At 53.7% G+C, this 19,989-nt stretch overlaps 4 protein-coding genes across 4 annotated transcripts; 3 read left to right on the plus strand and 1 right to left on the minus strand.

The window, feature by feature from the left end:
* Positions 1–484: 484 nt before the first annotated feature.
* Positions 485–1,681, plus strand: NUP20 (Protein transport protein sec13; the record flags this gene model as incomplete). Its single annotated transcript, XM_053186590.1, has 4 exons — positions 485–514; positions 549–593; positions 764–879; positions 934–1,681. The coding sequence occupies 4 exons, from the start codon at positions 485–487 to the stop codon at positions 1,679–1,681; spliced, it is 939 nt and encodes a 312-aa protein (XP_053029464.1).
* A 1,110-nt stretch (positions 1,682–2,791) lies between these two features.
* On the minus strand, positions 2,792–7,367 carry COL26b_014011 (uncharacterized protein; the record flags this gene model as incomplete). Its single annotated transcript, XM_053186591.1, has 7 exons — positions 2,792–2,807; positions 2,953–3,299; positions 3,352–3,487; positions 3,545–3,581; positions 3,634–3,927; positions 5,388–7,084; positions 7,159–7,367. The coding sequence occupies 7 exons, from the start codon at positions 7,365–7,367 to the stop codon at positions 2,792–2,794; spliced, it is 2,736 nt and encodes a 911-aa protein (XP_053029465.1).
* Positions 7,368–9,857: 2,490 nt separating this feature from the next.
* On the plus strand, positions 9,858–12,844 carry COL26b_014012 (uncharacterized protein; the record flags this gene model as incomplete). The annotated part of the gene is made up of 3 exons (XM_053186592.1): positions 9,858–10,091; positions 10,213–10,843; positions 10,905–12,844. The coding sequence occupies 3 exons, from the start codon at positions 9,858–9,860 to the stop codon at positions 12,842–12,844; spliced, it is 2,805 nt and encodes a 934-aa protein (XP_053029466.1).
* Positions 12,845–13,906: 1,062 nt separating this feature from the next.
* COL26b_014013 (uncharacterized protein) lies at positions 13,907–14,967 on the plus strand (the record flags this gene model as incomplete). The annotated part of the gene is made up of 2 exons (XM_053186593.1): positions 13,907–14,300; positions 14,588–14,967. 2 exons carry the CDS (start codon positions 13,907–13,909, stop codon positions 14,965–14,967), a joined length of 774 nt encoding a protein of 257 aa, XP_053029467.1.
* Positions 14,968–19,989: the final 5,022 nt, after the last annotated feature.

A 19,989-nucleotide genomic window follows, 5' to 3' on the forward strand; every position in this document is an offset into this window, starting at 1 on the left:
CCGATAGCACAAAGTAAGTAGGGGATGTGACAGGAATATAACCTTTCCTTGTGAATGACGGTCATCATTCTGAATCGGCCTACCTCGGCACAACGCGGTACGTACCGACGGTGTCAAAAGACGTGGTTCTCTTCTCTGTGGCAGGATCTAGGATCTCACCGCCTGCTTAATCAGGCTTTACTCACTTCCGCCCCCGGGCGGATTGAGAGAGGGCGGTGGGGTACTTCCCGCAAGTACCTTCTTTCCTCAAGACGAGGCCAGCTTGCGGAGACCCACTTTGCAGCCAGCTTGATCAAACCTGAGGAGCTCTTGGATTAGGTGGCTCGTCAACATCTACTACGACTGCGACAACACTTCTTCTACCCACACTTCGACGGCGGTAGTCACTGTCTTTTCTCTACCAACCCCTTCTGACTGGCCCTCACTTAAACGACACATACCTTTCGATCAGAACGGCTTGCAACCTAAAACAAACTTCCCCGCCATGGTGATTTTGCACCTACTTCACCTCCCAGTTGTTGCTTCTTGCCTGCTGACACCCATTGCAGGCGTCCGCTCAGGTCATTTCAAACTCTGGCCACGATGATATGATTGTAAGTGCAAATGACACCCACGCCAGCCACGGGAAATCGCCACGGCCTCCGACTGCCACCGCAAGCGACTCCACGACGGGTGTAGATCTGGAACCGCTCTCCGATTCTCATACCCCCGGGTTACTACTCTATCATCAAGCTCTTGAGGCTAACCGAAATCCTTTTTGCAGCACGACGCCGTCCTCGACTACTATGGTCGCCGGCTCGCGACTTGCTCGAGCGACCGAACGATCAAGATATTCGAGATAGAGGGTGATTCTCAACGACTTATAGAAACCCTCAAGGGGTAGGAATATGTCTCATTACACGCCTATCAGCTTTCAGACTGACGCAGCAGTAGACACGATGGTGCGGTTTGGTGTGTTTCCTGGGCTCACCCCAAGTACGGAAACATTATCGCTTCGGCGGGTTACGACGGCAAGGTCTTCATATGGAGAGAGCAGAACAAGCAGTGGCAAAAGATCTTCGACTTCGCTCTGCACAAGGCTTCCGTCAACATTGTCTCCTGGTCACCACATGAATCCGGATGTCTTCTTGCCTGTGCCTCGTCCGACGGCAATGTCAGTGTGCTCGAGTTCCGAGACAACAGCTTCGACCACGCTACCTTCCCTGCTCATGGATTGGGCGTCAACTCCGTGTCGTGGGCCCCTGCAACTGCACCGGGTAGTATCGTGAGCAGTTCTCCAGGCCCTGGTTCTGCTGGCGTCAGACGGTTTGTCACTGGCGGCTGTGACAACCTGCTCAAAATCTGGACCTTCGATTCTGCGTCGCAGTCTTACAAGCCAGATCAGGAGCCCCTTGGTGGCCACTCCGATTGGGTGCGTGATGTTGCATGGTCACCCACTGTTCTACAAAAGTCCTATATCGCCTCAGCTTCTCAGGATAAGACCGTCCGCATCTGGACCTCTGATTCAACCGGCGCGAGCCAATGGAGCTGTAAAATCCTCAACTTTGATGCTCCCGTCTGGCGTGTGAGCTGGTCGCTGAGCGGCAACGTTCTGGCCGTAAGCGGAGGCGACAACAAGGTTTCCTTGTGGAAGGAGAATCTCAGAGGCGAATGGGAGTGTGTCAAGAGCATCGAGGAGTGATTCTAGTGCTGTCATGGCATCACAAGCAAGGCGTTCACGGAAAATTAGGGTTTAGATAGGTCAGCTCTCATTGATGATGTTCTATTACTCGATGTCGTTTGTTTTCAGGGATTGGTTCGCAAACGTCCCAGCCGGCTCGCTTCTCCTATTCTATGGCATCAGCCATTGGCCGCTGGACTTCTTTGCCAACAAGTATCGAGAGCGACGGCACGGCCAGCATGTTCAATTTATCTCATGCTGCCGCATAATTTCCCCAGCGATTTATGCTTCCTGCGTAGTGCACGAACCCCCCCTATTAAGCATAGGACATATTTGGCAATCAGCAAACCGAGTTCCTGCCCCTAGGCTATCGTCTCCTGCGCGGCCACCGCTCTTTTAGACGAGGGCGGCTTAGGTCGAGAGACAGCCCCGAAATGCATGATAGTTGAGAAACCGGACTGGCCCCAGCACCAGAAAAGCACGTGGAGGTTGTCCTGGCGAAATCCAACGAGATTGCCATCACGTGTATGGAGCACGTACTGCCTTTTCGCGCTACACCTATGGGCTTGCCATGCCCCCCGGGTATGATAGATGCTGGTAACCAGCGGAATATACAACTTCTGAGGCGTGGTATCGGCCGGCACTGAAGGACAACCTCCTTTCAATGCATATACTTCTTTTATACAAGCTAAACAGCCGGGCGCTCTACCTGGTGTACAACCGTGAAACCTGCAAGGCCAAGTGGAGGGTAAGATTGAGAAAGCGCGATAGACAAAGCCAAAATTAGGGGGCGAATAGTATACATATTAGGAACATCTGACCCGTATTATGAGATGTAAGAAACCCAGCATTTTTGCCTTTAGTTACTTCAAGGTGCGCTACCGCCAGATACCTACGTGTCCTCCGAACCATGAATCTGACCTTCTTAACTCAGTCCTTTAACGGAGGCCAATTACGCTCATCTCCAATGTCCAGACCCGCCGTATCCAGACTTTGAGCTTTCCCGGCACACCTTCCACATTTTCAAGTTCGACACCTTCCCACCAACAGCGCCTCGCCGGCTTGCGCCAGAACAAGAGCAACTTCTGAGCCATACCGACAGCATTGCTGCCCATGTCATTGCCCCGAATGTCACTTCTCAGTCGCGCTAGGGCGAGGCTACAGACGACTGCCTTGTTTGGTTCCCCAGCTCGGTGGCCCCAGCTATCATTGTGGTTGAAGCCGCTAGCATCGACAATTAGTCTCAACTGCATACATCGTGAATGAACACCTCTGTCAATTGCATAACTTACCCTGCTGTCAACATTTCGATAAGGTGAGCCTCCGTAGTGCCCGGCTCGTCACTTCTTTTCAGGCCAGAGAATATGCCATTCTGTTGAAGCAGCGCTTTGCCAGCCGCTCGCTTCACCTCTAACATCTCTGATTGCGTGATATCTGCCCGCGGCGGAATGACGTAGAAATCCAAGTCTTCTCGCAAAACAATGATGCCTGCCCGTTTAGAAGAGTCATCTCTTGATTCCATGGCGTCAGCAGCAGATGCATTCTCTTCCTGTGAGAGACTTGGAGACGTCTCGGCCGGTATCGACTGTGCCACAGTACGGAAGAAATCCAGCATGTATTGCAATGATGCTGGATCATACTAGCAATCAGTGTCAGTGATGGGGTCGGATGGCCTTTTGGCTTGTACGTACGTCTACTTGAACAGCGTCGCCTTCGGCGAATCCACCCATGTGACCTTCGGGGAAGAGCCCGTTCGGAAAGAGAGACAGGAGCACGAACTCAGGCAACGTCAATAGTTCGTCTCTCGAGAGAACAAATCTGGTACCCCTGCAGGACTACTGTTAGCCGTCCTCGTGTCTCACTCAGAGCAGCCACTGATCTTACCGAAGGTCCATGGAAATCGTCTCGTCGGCGCCGACATCTAGCACATTGTCAGTAGGTAGTCGGACCGCCACACGACGAAGGAGACCTACCTCCGATCGCATTGATGGGCGGGCCTCCTTGTTGTACCTGAGTAATGATACTCGAGGCGCCACCGGCGGTAGCCATGAGAAAGGTGAAGGATTGAAGTGGACTGGGTCCCTCCGAGTAAGCTGGCGGCGGCTCGGTATCGTCGTCTTTGCTCGCAGCGGCGCCCTTCTTGTCTTGAGTGAGTCCGCGCTTGGTGTCTGTGAGGGCTTGATCAAAGGAGCTTGAGGCGGGCTCGTCACAGGAGATGACAGAAGACGTGGGTGCGTATGCTGGGGCTGCTACAGAAGATCCAGCCGCTGCAACAGCTGAGCTACTATCGCAATATACGTGATGGGTACTTGCGCTAGTCTCAAAATTGCCGTAGAGAGACGAGAACGGTGGTGGACGCGAAGTTGAGGCTTCGGACGTTGGATACTGAGGAGGGGGCGAAAGTCCTCGAGCGTTGGTAGCAGAAGCAGCTTTTCCTTGCAAGTGTGGGCGTTCTTCGGCGGTCCTCTTTTCGACAGAAAGGCAATTTCCTCCTGAGAGAGGATCTGAAGGCCGGGCGGACACGGGTTCCCCGTTCCTGTCGTCTTGCGGACCTGGCAACGTTGTGGCGGTTGGAGAAGATGTTTGGTAGTCAAATCGTTGAAAGAAGTGATTTGTGGTCGACGAAAACGCTCGTTTTACACTGCCTGCGGTTGCTTTGAGCCGATGAATATCGTTGCTCGACGAGAAGGTAGGTTTGTCGACGGGCCACACAAGGAGACAGCAAGGCAGGCGTCGGGGGGAGGGGGTTTATTCGGAGATCGAACCAAGGCGTTACCGACGATAGTCGCGATGATACGACAGCAAGAATTAAAGGAAACCGACAAGTCGCAAAGCGCGGATGACTTTTTGCTATCGTCTGGCTCTGAAGCAGGCAAAGATGCTCTGTGGGAAAGGAACAGTTGGCGGTGGTGACGAGCAGGGAGTTGGGAGTAGGTCTTGTCGGAGCGGTTTGATGAGGTTGGACCAGAACATGGGAGGATGGCGGTTAAGACGTAAATGAGCGTGAACGGATCTGAAAGTGAACCGTGCTCTGGTCACTGTAGGTATAGAGTACTACAGTGGATTGATTGCACTAACTACCTACGGTTTGGAGTTAGCTCCTTCCAACCAACCCCCGTCTCTTAAACCCTGTCATTTCCTAATTACTTCTGTCCGAGATTGGAGGCCACGCTCAGGTCGGCACACCATTGCCTGTAGCCGCCCATACCATACCATCCGCTTCCTTCTGGGCAAGACAGAACGAGGCCAAGTTTGTAGAGCTTGAGGTTCACTGAGCGTAGATGAGAGGGGGTCTGCCTCGATAAACCATGCATGACCTCACGATCCCGGGCATGTAAATAGGAACGACGTGCGAGAACGTCTTCAATGGTTGTGACAGGCTGCAACGTGCGATCGAATGGGGCTGACTGGCACTTACTTTATTATTCTTCGTCGCTGCTATCACCAAAAATGGCCCTGAAGACGTTGTCGTTTGGCCTGGCCACCTCTTTGGTTGAGTCCTCGCTCCTAGATAGGTCAAGTCTAGTTTTCGTTGCTTCCCGAGAACATGCCAAATCAATGGTGGCTGCTGTATCCTGTCTTATACCCGGTGATAGGCCCATTTTGTCTGCTAAAGGCGGAAGAAGAGGTGAATGGCTCCGCATCTTGGATGCCGCTGTCGCTGTCGCTACTCCGGGCTCAACGTTTGGTTGCACGTGTGCTGGTGGCTGGACGTTGAAGCGCTTACACAGCAACCTGCCAGGGGAAAAGTCTTCGATCAGCCTCGTCATACGCCCATACATGCCCATTCTGGCGGCTTCTTCCGCTGCGCCTAGGTATGCGGGTGCTGCCGTAGCTTTTCGAACACCAACGTCTGTGGCCAATTCTGATCCGCTGCTGGTAGCAAGTTGCTTGGATCCTGCCGAGGCGGTTGTGAATCTTGTGGCCATGAAACCTGTCATCGGTTTGAAGAGCTGCGCACATCCGTAAAATTCCCCGATCTCCTTAACAAAATCATCATCTGTCATATCCGATGGCTTGATGGGAGACCCACCAAAGCCCGCGGCGCTCTGTAAGTAAAGGCGATATCGTCCACGTTTTGCGTCGTCGTTGGCATAGGGGCTTCCAGTGCTTGCCCCGCGACTTATGGCGGCGAGGGCGGTATCTTTCTGCAGACACGGTAGAGTGCGAATTCTTTCCTGAAGCTGCTGTTCGGCTGGTCCCCTAGCTTCGATCGGAGCCTCGCCTTTCGCTGGAGGCAAGTCTGTCTTCCCTGAAGCAATCGCCAGCCGCTCTCGAGAGGCTGCCGACATGTAGTCAAACACAGACTTGCCTGGCAAAGTCGATTCGCCTAGGATTGCCGCGCGAGTTTTGGGATCTAGCTTGGCTGCTTTGGCAACCTCTGCCGTCGACGTATTTGTAGAGAACGTTAGGGATGAGTTGCTCCTTGACGGTGCCCACTCAGGGGGAACCGAGGGAGGAGGATACACGTCCGTTGAGTTCCCGGTTGATTTTGAGTTTGTGAGTTGTCCGGGAACAAATCCGTTCAAAGGCCGCTTCCCATTCCCGCACCTGCCTTGTCCGCGACTTTTTGTGGTGTGGGCGGCTCTGGAAACGAAGACCGGCGTGGATCCGAGACCGGGGTTTGCAGACACACTGGTGGCTGCAAGCTTCTTCTTCTTCTTGGTCTTTTCCCCGCCTAATACTCGATTATATGAGATCCGTGGACCCATCTCATAAGGATCATCTTCTTCTGAGCCGGTGTCATTTAGGACGCCAACACCAAGACCTCCCCGCTGGCCATGCTTGCTTTTCCTCTTCTCGGATATTCCCAAAAGCACATTAAGTCCGCTAGCCGGGTCATCATCCTCTCCCTCATAAATTCCATTACCGGCCCTAGTAACTTCATTGCGGTGGTTTCCGGAGGCAGTGTGGTGCGCCCAGGCGCTACCAGAGCTAGATATTCGCGAAATCCGAGCGTCGTCGTCGTCGTTGAATCCCAGGCCTTTCTGGTCAGATTTCTGGATGAAGCTGACCATGTTGATATTTTCCGGGGCGAACATGTGCGTCTTCTCTGCCACGTGAGGCGTGTTGCCTCCCGAGATGTCGAGCCTTGCTACCCTACGAATTCTGGGCCCGATACCTTGGCCATCCTTCCAACCCATTTTTCGCAGCAACTTGAGACCTATGGTATCACCTTGAATGCGCATCAAGCTGGCTAGGCCACCGGACAGACGCTGACCAGGCGATGGAGCCCCGAGAGCCCCAAACGGATCAGTAGTTCGGATCTCCTTCGTGGCGGCTGCATCGGCAAGATCCTCATCGTCCATGTAATCCTCTGGTCTCTGATCTGGTGCCCTCGGGTCATCTTTCCGGCGAGCCGTACGGCTGGACACGAATGTCGAAGGTGTCCATCCTTCCTTTGATCCGACGGTGTTGAAATAGCTGGACAGGAATGTCAGCGAGTGAGTATTACTAAAATGAGACTCTGCCACATGAGAGCGTGAAGTAAAGCTTACCCTGCACTCCAGCCTCCAGTAAAGGCGCCATGGAGGCGCCGCCTGCCCTTGTCGTCCCTTACCTCCTGCTTGTGTAGTGGAATGTATGAGCCATCATCACGGGTATCGGCGTCTAGGGACGGCAGAGGTGTGCCAAAGGCGACGTGAACGGCGGCACCATCGTGGAGGTCGGCCTCATAAGTAGCGCGCGATCTTTTGCTGTTGAACATGTGGTTTGCAGAGGCGGTAGGTGGGCAGTGCGTGTGCGGCAAGGCTGCAAGCAACGACAGAGGAAAAGTCTCAGCCCTGTGAGGATGCAGGTTGACTTTGATACCTAGGTACTTCGGGCTTGTACGTATGTAGGTAGGCACCTTGAGCACTCTCGACGGGGTACGTTACGTAAGGTACCGTGATTGATTGGGAGGGGCCTACACTGACGAATACTCACTAAGTAAGTAGGTAGGTGAGGCAGCTTTGGGTTGTTCCTCAATGTTAGCGACTCAAGTGTTATTGACTCCGCAGTCCCTTGTCCGATTCCATTTTAACTTGAACCCTGTTCTTTGCAGGTACGTAGTGCGAATGCAATTTCCCCAAAGGCGGATAACTCCACGCGGCAGAGTCTTGGTGGCTTCTGTGGAGATGGTTTGAATGGGCCCAAGTTCAACTTGTTTTGAGGTCGGGTACTGGAATCCTTTTCAGAACGGGTACATACTGCAGGCGCGGGCTACACCAGCATGCCCGCGCATCGCAGAGGAAACAAGAGCACCTAGTCTATCTGTGCTATGAAGAGCCGTTGGAAGCAAACTGGTAAATGAATTCGTTTGGTGCTCAGATCGAATCCGTTATCACGAGGTCGCGGAGCTCCATTCGGTCCCAGGGGTCACGCCCAAAGACAATTAAGGACCAGGATCGTCAACTCGAAGGGACAGAGCTGTGAGTAATTTCACTCGATCATGTCCGTCCCGCAACCGACGACTGTCAGTCACTGCTTCGTCTGTTGTTGCAGAGACACACATGAGGTCGGCCACTCGTTAAAGATGCAAAATTGGTCGGGAGTGGCACGCCCTGGTGCTGCTGCTGCGGCTTGGAACCTGCCATCATCGGCCTGCCCTCAATTTCTCATAATCCAATGGTCGTTGTTGGAGGTGAGGGACGAGGAAGAGGCCGGGGATCTGACGTCAGGTCGTTTTGCGTACGGTCTACACTCTACACCGTCTTCATTGACAAAATACCTAGAAGTTCCGATCCTGGCCTGGGTAATATCTCAATTGCCCATTGTTCTTCGGACAACTCATGCTCCTCAAATATGCGGGCCTCGGCATGGAGTCCGACGAAAATGAGTTACGAGTTGCGACACTTGGACAATTGGACAAAGACATGCCGAGGCGAGAGGCGCCGATGTTTGAGAATTGAGCGATAACGACAGAGCACTGCAGAGTTCCTTACCTTAGATTGCCCGCTACCCGCCCGCTACCTAGACTTGGCAAGGTGCCATGAGGGAGGCGGGCGAGGTGCGTTCGTGCCTGACCTGATGCTAAGCACGATCGTAACCACCCAAGGTAGTGTGCTTCTACCCGACGGACGGCACCTGTTGACAGTCCAAATAGAGGGCAAGGTGCCCAACGGGGGGGGGGCGGATGGGAGATGCCCGGCCAAACACCAGGCGCCTGTGGTCTTCATTACCTAGGTTCCCCACTGTGTCTTGTCCCCACAGCCCGGGCAAGTTACGGTGCACCTTTCATTTCCTCCTTCCCTTCGTCCTCATCCTGCTTCTGCTCCTGCTGCCCCTCCTCCGATGCTGCACAGCACGGTTTGGCTCTTGCAGCTTTGCTTCGCTGTCGGCTCCTGTGCCAAAGGAATAGATAGATCATTGAGAGCACACGCGTAATCGAACTGGGAAAGGTGCGGACACAGCGGTCCGGTATGGAAGGTGAGGTGTCCTGTCCGTACCTTCCCCCATTAAAGATGGGTGAAGTGGTAAAGGTAGGTACTAACCTTACCCCAAGTTACGGTAAGGCAAAAGCAGGGGGTTAAGAGAAAAAGACGACAGAAAACATGGTGCTTCTCATTCGTCTCCAGCACCCAATTACCTACCTACTGCCTTACCTTGACCGCCCTCTCTTTTGGTCTCTCATCCCCGACGAATTTCCACTTTCACTTTCACGCTCGCCCTCTGCTCCCCGTCGTCCGTTGTTCGCTTGTCCCGTGTTCCGTCCCTTCTCGCTCGTCTTGCCTGCCCGCCTGCACCAGATCCAGCGAACCCTCGCTCTGTGTGGTGTCGCATCCCCCCTCCTGCAATGACAACAGCAATCCCGGCGAGCTCTGATCCCTCTGCACATGCTCAAACAGTCCCTGCCCGCGCACCATCGACCAGGACACGGCCTTCAGTCTCCGCCTCTGGACCTCATCCTCAGCGCACCTCCTCCACCTCCAACCACTCCTACTCCCACCACCATCACCATCGCAGCCACAGCCAACAAAAACACCACCAACAACACCGTTCACATTCGCGACAGTCTTCCTCTGCCGCTGCCGCCCCCCGCACCTCTCAGGACAATTCTCCTAAACATGATTATGAGCATGCAAACATAGCCTCCTACCCCAAACGACCCGCCTCCAAAGACCATCCGCCGCCCTCTCACTCCCGCGCCGACGCCTCGCGCACTCAGCGTCACGGCAGCACCAGATCTAATCATCATCCGAGTCGAACCTCCAACGACATGCCTGCAAATACCGCCGTTGCCAATAACGCTGGTCCTGCTCCTGTTGCCCATGGCGCAACCGACCCTCGGAGCCCTACGGGCGCCTCCTCCGCTTCCGCCTCCGCTTCCAAGCATAGCAGGTCGCGCACAACAATCCCTACGCCATCCGGGAAATGGATCCTGGGTAAGACAGTCGGTGCTGGGAGCATGGGCAAAGTGAAGTTGGCCCGTAAGGAGGACACTGGCGAGCAGGTTAGTCTGGCCCCTTCAGATGCTAACCCCTTTCTCAAATACTGCTCACTTCCCATCGCCTGCAACCAGTCAGCTGAGTCACGATACACAGTTGCTAATCTCTCCTTCATCTTATCATTAGGTTGCTTGCAAAATCATTCCACGTGGCTCAACAGAAGATGGGCACCACTCTCGAGCAGATAAGGAGAGAGCAGATCAATCAAAGGAAATCAGGACTGCCCGTGAGGCGGCTATCGTCACGCTTCTCAGTCATCCTCACATTTGTGGCATGAGAGACGTCGTCCGAACCAACTATCATTGGTACATGCTTTGCGAATACGTCAATGGCGGCCAAATGCTTGACTACATCATCTCTCATGGCAAATTGAAGGAGAAGCAAGCGCGCAAGTTCAGCCGTCAAATCGCGAGCGCCCTGGACTATTGCCATCGCAACAGCATTGTCCATCGCGATCTCAAAATCGAAAACATTCTCATCAGCAAGACCGGCGACATCAAAATTATCGATTTCGGTCTTAGCAACCTCTTCGCGCCTCGTACTCATCTCAAAACCTTCTGTGGAAGTCTTTACTTTGCAGCTCCCGAGTTGCTCCAGGCAAGAGCTTACACGGGCCCTGAGGTTGACATATGGAGCTTCGGCATTGTTCTTTACGTGTTGGTGTGCGGTAAGGTACCATTCGACGATCAAAGCATGCCCGCCCTCCACGCCAAGATCAAGAAGGGGCTAGTTGACTATCCGAATTGGCTTTCGAGTGGTACGTTTTCTTGTCCCCTCTCTTTCTCCTTTTCACATCTTAGAGTTCTAACGTGCTGCAGAATGCAAGCATCTGCTATCCCGTATGCTCGTGACCGATCCAAAACAACGTGCCACCATGTTGGAGGTTATGAGCCATCCATGGATGACCAAGGGATACAACGGCCCGCCCGACAATCACTTGCCACCCCGTGAACCCTTGACTCTTCCTCTAGACTCGGACGTAGTCAACGCCATGACCGGGTTTAATTTCGGTCCTCCGGATTCTATCAAGGCACAGTTGGTTCGAACAATCGAATCCGAGGAGTATCAACGTGCCGTACGTCTGTACCAGCGGGAAAAGGACCTTCCCCAGCCAGCCAAGGACGTCGAGAAGAAGCGGGGTTTTGGCTTTGACTTTTACAAGAGAAGAAATTCGGGCAATAGCCGCGACACACTGACGGCCCCAAGCTCCGAGGCTCTTCAGCTTGGCAACGATCCGCTAAATGCGTTTAGTCCGCTTGTTTCGATATACTATTTGGTGCGGGAGAAGCAAGACCGTGACCGCGCTGAACGGAATCCTGGAGTGCAAAGCACGCCCAAGGAGAAGCCACCCATCCCAGAGATTACACCACCACAAGAAGCACACACCAACACGGCGGCTTATGAAATGCCTGGTGAGAGGGCCACCGGTGGTCGGTCCCGTCCCCGTGCCAGGACTCATGGAGAAGACGAAGCACCTGACTCCGTGAAGGCTTCCCAGCTCTCACCAAACGCCCCGCTGTCCCCAGAAGTGCCTCCTGAGCCCTTGCCAAAGAAGGAAAGCACCGCTGCCGGTATACTGCGACGTTTTAGCACACGAAGACGCAAAGACCCGGAGCGGCTGGATAAGGACCGCTCTCACCCTCCAGTGGTCCAAGTTCATTCCCCATCTGGTGGTGCTTCAGCCGAGACAACCCCGTCCTCTGTGCCGAGAAAGAGTTTCAGCATTCGACGCGGCAGACGGGAGCGCGAGGAACCTATGCCCCTGCCGTTGCGGTCTGGCAGCAGTCAGCCGCAGCACAGCGATCTCCTCAGCCCGCCTCTTTCCGCAGGGGGCCCGTCGTCACGCCGGAAAGGTCTGGGTCGATCCACGAGCGTAAACTCGGCAGACCTTCGTCGCCGCGGATCGACTAGGACTGAAAAAGATCCACCGCCGACCAGTGGGTCAGATCAATCGACGACAACTGCTGACAGGCCTCCGCCAGCATCACGAGATGGTCAACAGTCTCGCGCAGCGTCGATGAGAGCCAAGTCCCTCGGACATGCGAGGCGTGAGAGCATTCAGCAACGAAGACTCCGGCGGGAAGAGGCACGGGAGGCCAATGTCCCGGAAGAAACCGACCAAGAGCAGGGAGATCAGAGTGGTGTATCGACGGACAGGTTGGACAGGTCCGATCTAGCCAAACCAGTTTTTTTGAAGGGATTGTTCAGTGTGTCAACAACGTCGACAAAGAATGTCACCGAGATTAGGGCCGACATCAAGCGCGTTTTGAAAGGTCTGGGAGTAGACTACATAGAGATCAAGGGTGGCTTCACATGCAAGCACACACCAAGCATAGATCTCAAGAGGGTTCAGGATCCTCCCGGTAGCCCTGGCCAAGCACCACCTGGCCACAGACGGCGATTCAGCCTAGGCGGGATGAGAGGCGGTGACCGAGAACGAGACGACCTCCCCAGCACAGATCGGGGACCATCAACACCCCGAGGCACAGGCAGGAACGGGGCAGACAGCTACTCAAACTCAGACGTCTCGATCGACAGCGTCTCTCGCGAAGCAGGAGGCTCGTCCAGAAGAGTGCCAGGCGAGACAAGCACCCATGTCCAGAGCGACCTCGGCGGAAACATGGTTTTGGAGTTTGAGATATTCATTGTGAAGGTCCCGTTGCTATCGCTGCATGGCATTCAGTTTAAGCGCTTGGTTGGCAACACTTGGCAATACAAGAATATGGCCGACCAGGTGCTCCGAGAGCTTCGTCTTTAAAAGGGGGCAGAGTGGCTACATGCAGTCAAAGGGTGGGCAACATACTCGGGAAGGCCTTTGCCAGCTTTCATTGGAGGCAGGGTTGAGTAGGGGACAAAAACATCGTCTGGATCCAATCTCTTGCATCACTTTTCCCCGATCCCGGGATTTTCTTCCGTTTCTCTTTCCGGCCGCAGTCATACTTTGAGCGGCTGTCAGTCTTTCTGACATTTGGGTGCGGTAGCTAGCAGAAAGATAGACGCTGTTTGAATAGGCGCTTAGTGAGATTTAGCAGCGATGTCAGGGAGAGGAGTCTTAAAAGGCGACAGTTGGCAAGAATAAATAGTCGTACACGGAATCAGTAGTAGTCCAAAATTTTATTCTGCAAAGGCCAGCCTCGACGATTCTGACCATGGGCAAGAAAGTCCGAGGCAAGTATGGATCTAGTAGTGCATACCTTACTCTTACTATCCATGCCGAGTTAGCTGAGGTGGTACAGAGACCAATACCGTGGCCGTACCTCAACGTACCTACGTTACCTTAAAGTAGACAACCAGTACCCACCGCCTTCCCAAAATGGACGTGCATTACCTAAGGTAAGCTATGGCAGCCAGCCTTGTTTCCTGTCCACACTGCAATACTGATTAACGTTGTTTAACCACGACGACTTCCTGACGCCCACCAAAGAGCCTAACGCCAGTCCGATCACTCTTGCGCAACCACCATTGCCCATCACCCATCGCCACCTTCGCTGTCGCTTGTCCGCTCGCTGCCGCTGTTATCGAGAAGGGATCATATTCTTTGCGACAACCGTTCGTTGCGATTCCAACAGCCTAGTCCCACGCGCACCCAACCCCACCCCAGTCCGCCCCACGACTACACCCCAATTGTCGCACGTCGACACATCAGCCATTCAAGACTCAACCAGCCATCGAAAACGACATTGTCGATAATAACGCGGCAGAGCAGTGAAAACACCACACTCACAGTCGGACGCAGAACTCGAGTCGGCGTCAGCCTTGAACATTCTATCCGGCCTATTTTTCTTCCTATTCCACAGAACGTATCAGTCTAGGGTCAAAGATGATGCCGACTGCTCACGTGTACGGCGGCCACCACCAGTTCAATCCACAAGCGGACTCGGCCGCATGGATGCACCAGCAGTCGAATCAGCACCATCATGCACAGCAAGCTGCCGCCGTCGCCGCCTCGGCTGTCCAGCAACAGCAGCAACAGCAACATCAGCAGCAACAGCAGCACTACAGTAGACTTGCCGGTGCTCACTCCGCCGTCAGCTCCCTAGCCAATGCCCATACACAGGACGGCGGCCACGATAACATATCTGAGGATAATCGGAGGACGATGTCTTACATTGCTGATCTGTTGAACGAAAGTACTCGGGAGGCCGCTCTCTTGGAGCTGAGCAAGAAGCGAGAGCAAGTCCCAGAGTTGGCTCTCATTCTTTGGCACTCTTTCGGTAAGTGATAATGGCTTGTGCCTGTTACCAGGCTGGGATACTATACGAGCTGACACTCGACGCAGGAGTTATGACTTCTTTGTTGCAGGAGATCATCTCAGTCTACACCCTACTAAACCCATCCCAGCTCACAGCCGCAGCTTCTAATCGGGTATGCAATGCGCTGGCACTTCTCCAGTGCGTTGCTTCCCACAACGACACACGCACACTTTTCTTGAATGGTGAGCATCACCACTGCGATACTCCCTTCGACACTACCCCTTTCCAGCCTGCTGACCCTAATCCAGCTCACATCCCCCTGTTTCTCTATCCGTTCCTGAACACGACATCGAAATCAAGGCCCTTCGAGTACCTACGTCTGACCTCGCTTGGCGTTATCGGCGCCCTCGTGAAGAACGATTCATCCGAGGTCATCAATTTTCTCTTAACCACAGAGATTATCCCCTTGTGCCTGCGTATCATGGAGACAGGCTCCGAGCTGAGCAAGACAGTGGCTATCTTCATCGTTCAGAAAATCCTGCTGGATGATAATGGTCTCAACTACATCTGCGCCACATATGAACGATTCTACGCGGTAGGAACTGTTCTGAGCAATATGGTTGCTCAACTAGTCGAGCAACAGACGGCTCGCTTGCTCAAGCATGTCGTCAGGTGTTTCCTTCGGTGAGTTTGTCGGTCAGCATGGGTGGATTTGGGCTTACCAACGGTCAACCAATAGACTGAGTGACAACGCTCGAGCACGCGAAGCTCTTCGCCAATGCCTCCCGGAGCCTCTCCGAGATGCGACATTTTCTTCGGTCTTGCGTGACGACGCTGCAACAAAGAGATGTCTGGCACAATTGCTCATCAATCTTTCCGACAATGTCGTCGAAACCGGACAAGGAGGTCATGTCGGCGGCCTTTGAAGCCGTGGCCAATACAAGAACGTGTGTGGACCAATAAGGAATCATGCATAAGTCGGGGACTAGGAGGTCAGTCATTTCATCGAAAAAGCGCAAAGCGTCGTGGACATATTGATACCCGCTTCCTTTGCCCTATGTTCGGGCATCTCAGGTTGATCTGGAGTGCGTCTTCGACACCGAGTCTTTCTTTCTTATATCATCTGTAGCATCGAAGGGGCGGATAAAAAGCAAGGGTTTTCGTTTGGAGCTGGCGACATGGGGTGTCATGTCATTTGATTATAGGGATCACCTGGACCTTGGGATGGCGCTGGAGGATGGTATCATGGTATCTACCGCTGGACACTGGTGCTCTTGCTGGCGTTTCCCTCCCTTCCCAGCGGTAGCGAGTGTCGACTTTGGCTTTTCTCAGACGGCGAGCTTGTTCACATGTCTTCGACGCCGCCAGTAAGTGATACGTAATGGAGTTCACACTGCCCGAGTTTTCCTGTGTATGTATATATATCATGGACCGGGGCTGGGCCGGTGAGCTGGAACGTTTTAGCACTCAACACAAGCACTGTCAGTGACCTCTTGACGTCCCACCAGCTGTATCGTTTGAGCCTGAAGTTGGAGTCGTGGTGAACATACAGCATCGAATGGTGGCAGATACGGAGCATCTTGCCATATCCCAATTGTATAAGCATGAATTCGCAGTCATGGCCATAACCTCTTTGGGGGGGTTTTTTTCCTGCGACTAACATGGCGCTTGCCTGTGCCTAAGTACCCCTGCTCTTTGTCGCCTGTTTCTACCGGATTGCTCTGAAGCAAATATTGGCGGTCCTCCCAATGCAGGGGCAGTAGTAGGTGGAACATGGGACATGCCAACCAAACACAACAGCCTTGGTCACAAGGTCAACGGCACCGGCAGGGCCATTTCTAGGGACAATTTCGACACAGATATATAGTTAATGATTCAAATTAATGAACCAAGATCGCAAGCGGCGCCAGCTAGACTTGGGCGACCCCGACCGGCCGGTTGAAATGAATGTGACTTAGGGGTAAAAAAGCAGATACCTTGCTCTTCGTAAAGGACTCACAAAGTTCACCTGATACGCAGGCATTGTGCAAGTGAACTTCGTGGGTTAGTTCAAACCTATCCTCTTACGAAAGAACCTAATACCTGTTGTAAACATACTCCTGGTTTATGATGTGAAGCTGCTCGATTGGAAAGACCTCGCCAGTGAATGGCATTGTAATCAACCGGACACTCTTGGCAGGAATGAAATGCCTGTGAATCATGTGGGAAAAGCTCGTCGCCGAGTGGCAATACCGGCATATGAACGCGACCAGTATAGCAGCCTACTTCCAACAGCTTCCTTGTGGGCTCTAAACCTTTATACCGCCGTTCCTAGGCTTTAACACAACTACTACAGGCCCAGGAAGATCATCTAGACCACCAATACAGACGCTAGCAATAAACGGGTAATCAACGAGACGCGAGTTACTTCGGCGGGTGCAACAACCTATTCAGACGGTTCATATATGACCATCTACGGCTCCTAAACACCGTTGACTAGCCTTTGTAATACATCGTCAACACGCGGGAACAGTGCTCGCAATTAAGTTCGCACTTCCTGCGAAGTGTTACATACCGAACACGGCTCCTTCTTGTCAATGCCAATTTCGAGACTCGGCAGGAGAGAAGCCACCGTCTGTCTGCCCCCGCAACCAGAGCCATTTTCCATGGCCCTCAGTGATGCACATTACATTACTCAGCCGAACCCGAGGCTATCCAAGCGCTCAAGGAAGCATACAAATGGCCGGCGTGTCGAAGCTCCATGGTGTGTCTATACGGTATAGTTCTGAGGTAATCCGGGAGCCAAGAGGTACTTCCGTAGCGTTGGAACCAATCGTCTCAGGTACAAAAAGACCAATGGGCGGGAAATGATCATACGGGCAGCCAACCATCAACCCCCTTTCTAAGGCTGGTGGTTAACAGAGGGCCATGCGGGATGAGCTGCGAGGTCCTTTGGGTAATCCTAGCAAGGCCCTGGATCCATTGGAGCACAGCAGACCTATCAGTGAGTCCCACAGGCGGTGATACCTACTGCGTAGTCCGTATTTCATGAGCGCAGTAGAGGACCTGTGTACGTCACGCTGCTAAACAAGCAGTCGGCAAAGGGTAGGTGTTCTCCAAGGAATCAGAGACAACGTGCGGGAATAGCCGGGGAATCACCGAGAGATGGAAAGCTAGCGGGAGCCTGATGGGAAGAGCTTACAAATAGTCCATAGCCGGACCTTGAACACCCACGTCTGGCTTTTTGCCCACCTTCCTTCCTAAAGGCCCAATTCGCCCTCAGCCGTGTGCTAGGGAGCAGGCAGCCCTACGCGGTTCGTTGGCTGAGATTCGATGTTACACAAGGTCCCTTCTCAACCATCCCAAAGCCCGTGGTCCTAACGCTGCGAAGCCGTCGTTCCGCAACTTGGAGGAGGAGGGCAGGCTGTCTAACTACCCCATGGTTACACAAGACACTGGCTGCCCGGGCCTGGTGATCCTTTCGTGTGTATGTGTACTTTGGCACGCGCTGGTGGTGTCGGCGCACAGTAGTACAGCAGGTTGCAGGTTGCAGGTTGCAGGTGCAAGTGGAAGGATTGAAGAGCGGGGAGGATACATGCCTCCCGTCTAGTGTACTTCCGTTCCCTACGGATACCTAAGGCACCTAGATGCCTAATTACCTTGGCCACCTGCACACCACCCTACTAAGTAGCCCGCTCCTTGCTCCCGCTCTTTCTGCCACCAAAGCGTTCAAGTCCACTGCCAAAACTCATCTCAACTGGCGGACTCGACGTTGATTGGAGGGCTCGTCCTCCTCTACGCCTCTCCGCGTCCATGTCTCCGTCTCTGCTTTTGTGCCCACACTTCACTGCACCACATCACAATTGACATCATGGTCTCGCACTGGAGAGGCGACCCTGCGCGACCCGCACTAGCGGCCGATGTTTTTCGATCGGGGGCCATTGTGGCTCCTCCGGATCTTTTCGAGAGCATTTCCTGCCAAATATGTAGCCACTCACAGGTCGTGCGTCGCATCTTTGATACGTACATGGCCAGGCTGAATGCTAGGCTTTCAGCCATCGCTCGAGTTGGCCCGGCATTTTGCGCACCACGGACTGGACCGAGAATGAACAAGTACGGCAAACCTCAGGAGGCAATGTCCAACGTATCGTCAAATGCCTCTCACCGCTACGATCGGCCGGGTCACAGGAGTGGACACTACCGCTACCGACCACGTAACTCGGATGCGCGAAAGCTGAGCCGGCTAGGCCAAGTCGGCTCGGGTACGGTAGCCCGGAGGCTCCCGCACAGCGTACATCGACAGGTCGAGTATTGCGGCTTGCTTCATAAGGAAACTCGGATTAGTGTGGTTCGCAGCCAGCCCCGTTAAATCCGATCAGGCTCGGACTCCATCGCGGCCGCCGTCTGACGACAACGGAAGGGCGTGGCACGCGAATTCACCGGCAAGCACACGTTCGAACCGCCGAGATAAGCTCTTGTATACGAGCACCCCGAGCAACCCGAAGCTCTTTGCAAGGCGCGTGCGGTATCCTTGCTACCAGGGTGAGTATGTAGGCTTGTAAAGGTAGAATCAAGGACTATGGGATGAGAAACGATACTCACTGTCCAAGTACCTCACTACTTGGCCTCGCAAGTGCACCGTTCCTCTCAATGGAGAGCTTCTTTGCACCCTGCAGCTGAGACCTGCAGCCGCAGATAGCATCATGTCCTGATACCCGGACTAGCGAACTTGGGGTTGCACAACATTACGTACGTGCCTCTACGAATACTCGAGCCTATCAACGTCGTCCAGCGATGCGTCTTCAGCCCTATGGCCCCTTGCTATCGGCGGCGTCACCGAAGCTTGGCAGCTACACCCAAGCACCTCTAGTCCCCGTGGTCAAGCCCGTGTTGCTCCGCCCCTGATAGAGCGAGGTATCTTTCTGCTGACGAACTATGCCAGCTACATTCCAAACACGCAAGGCTCACAAATTGAAAGGCCTGGTGTACTCCTCCATTTGAGGAGCACGGAGCGATGACCGTTTAGGCTCATGTTCGTACAGCAACTCCGCCTTTTCCCTCCCTCACTAGCAACATCAACACGAACTCACACTCCGCACCCTGTGCTGTTTCGATTCACCATCCATAACGAATAGCCGAGAGGACTTCACAACTTGATCAAGCGAAAAGAGGCCCATTTCCGTCCCCGTTCAAGTCAATTCGCCTGTGTCGTGCCAGGAGGCTGCACTCAACAGTCTGAATGCCGCCTGTGAAAACAGCAGAGGGTTTCATACGTCATGTGCTCCTCTACCAGGGCAAGCACGCCTCCTGCCTCACATGCCGCCTAGGTAGGGAGGGACGCTACATGCGACTGGATGCGCAATATGCGGATCACGGTCACTTGTTGGCCGATGTCAGCTGGTGTCTTGATATGCGATTTAGATAGCCACACCGCCAGAAAGATGCTGAGTTGCACATGTCTTCAATTGTAAGTTGAGCACGTTGACCAGCTGCCTCGATGGCGTGCGCGCAGCGCGGAGAGGAGAGAGCATGCCGTGTAGCCCCACTCTCGTGAGCTTCCAGAATGATACGACGATGCATATCGTCAACCACACGTTGCATCTGCGCGACTGTCCAACTGCCCACGTTTTTTGCTTGGTTTGTAGTATACGCAAGACACAAGAGCACGTGTGTGCATGCGTCGGCTGGTGGCGGAGGAACTGCTCTTATGTCCAAGGCCAGCCCTACGAGT

This window comes from Colletotrichum chrysophilum, assembly GCF_026319265.1.
Source record: "Colletotrichum chrysophilum strain AFK26 chromosome Unknown scaffold_280, whole genome shotgun sequence".
NCBI lineage: Eukaryota > Fungi > Ascomycota > Sordariomycetes > Glomerellales > Glomerellaceae > Colletotrichum > Colletotrichum chrysophilum.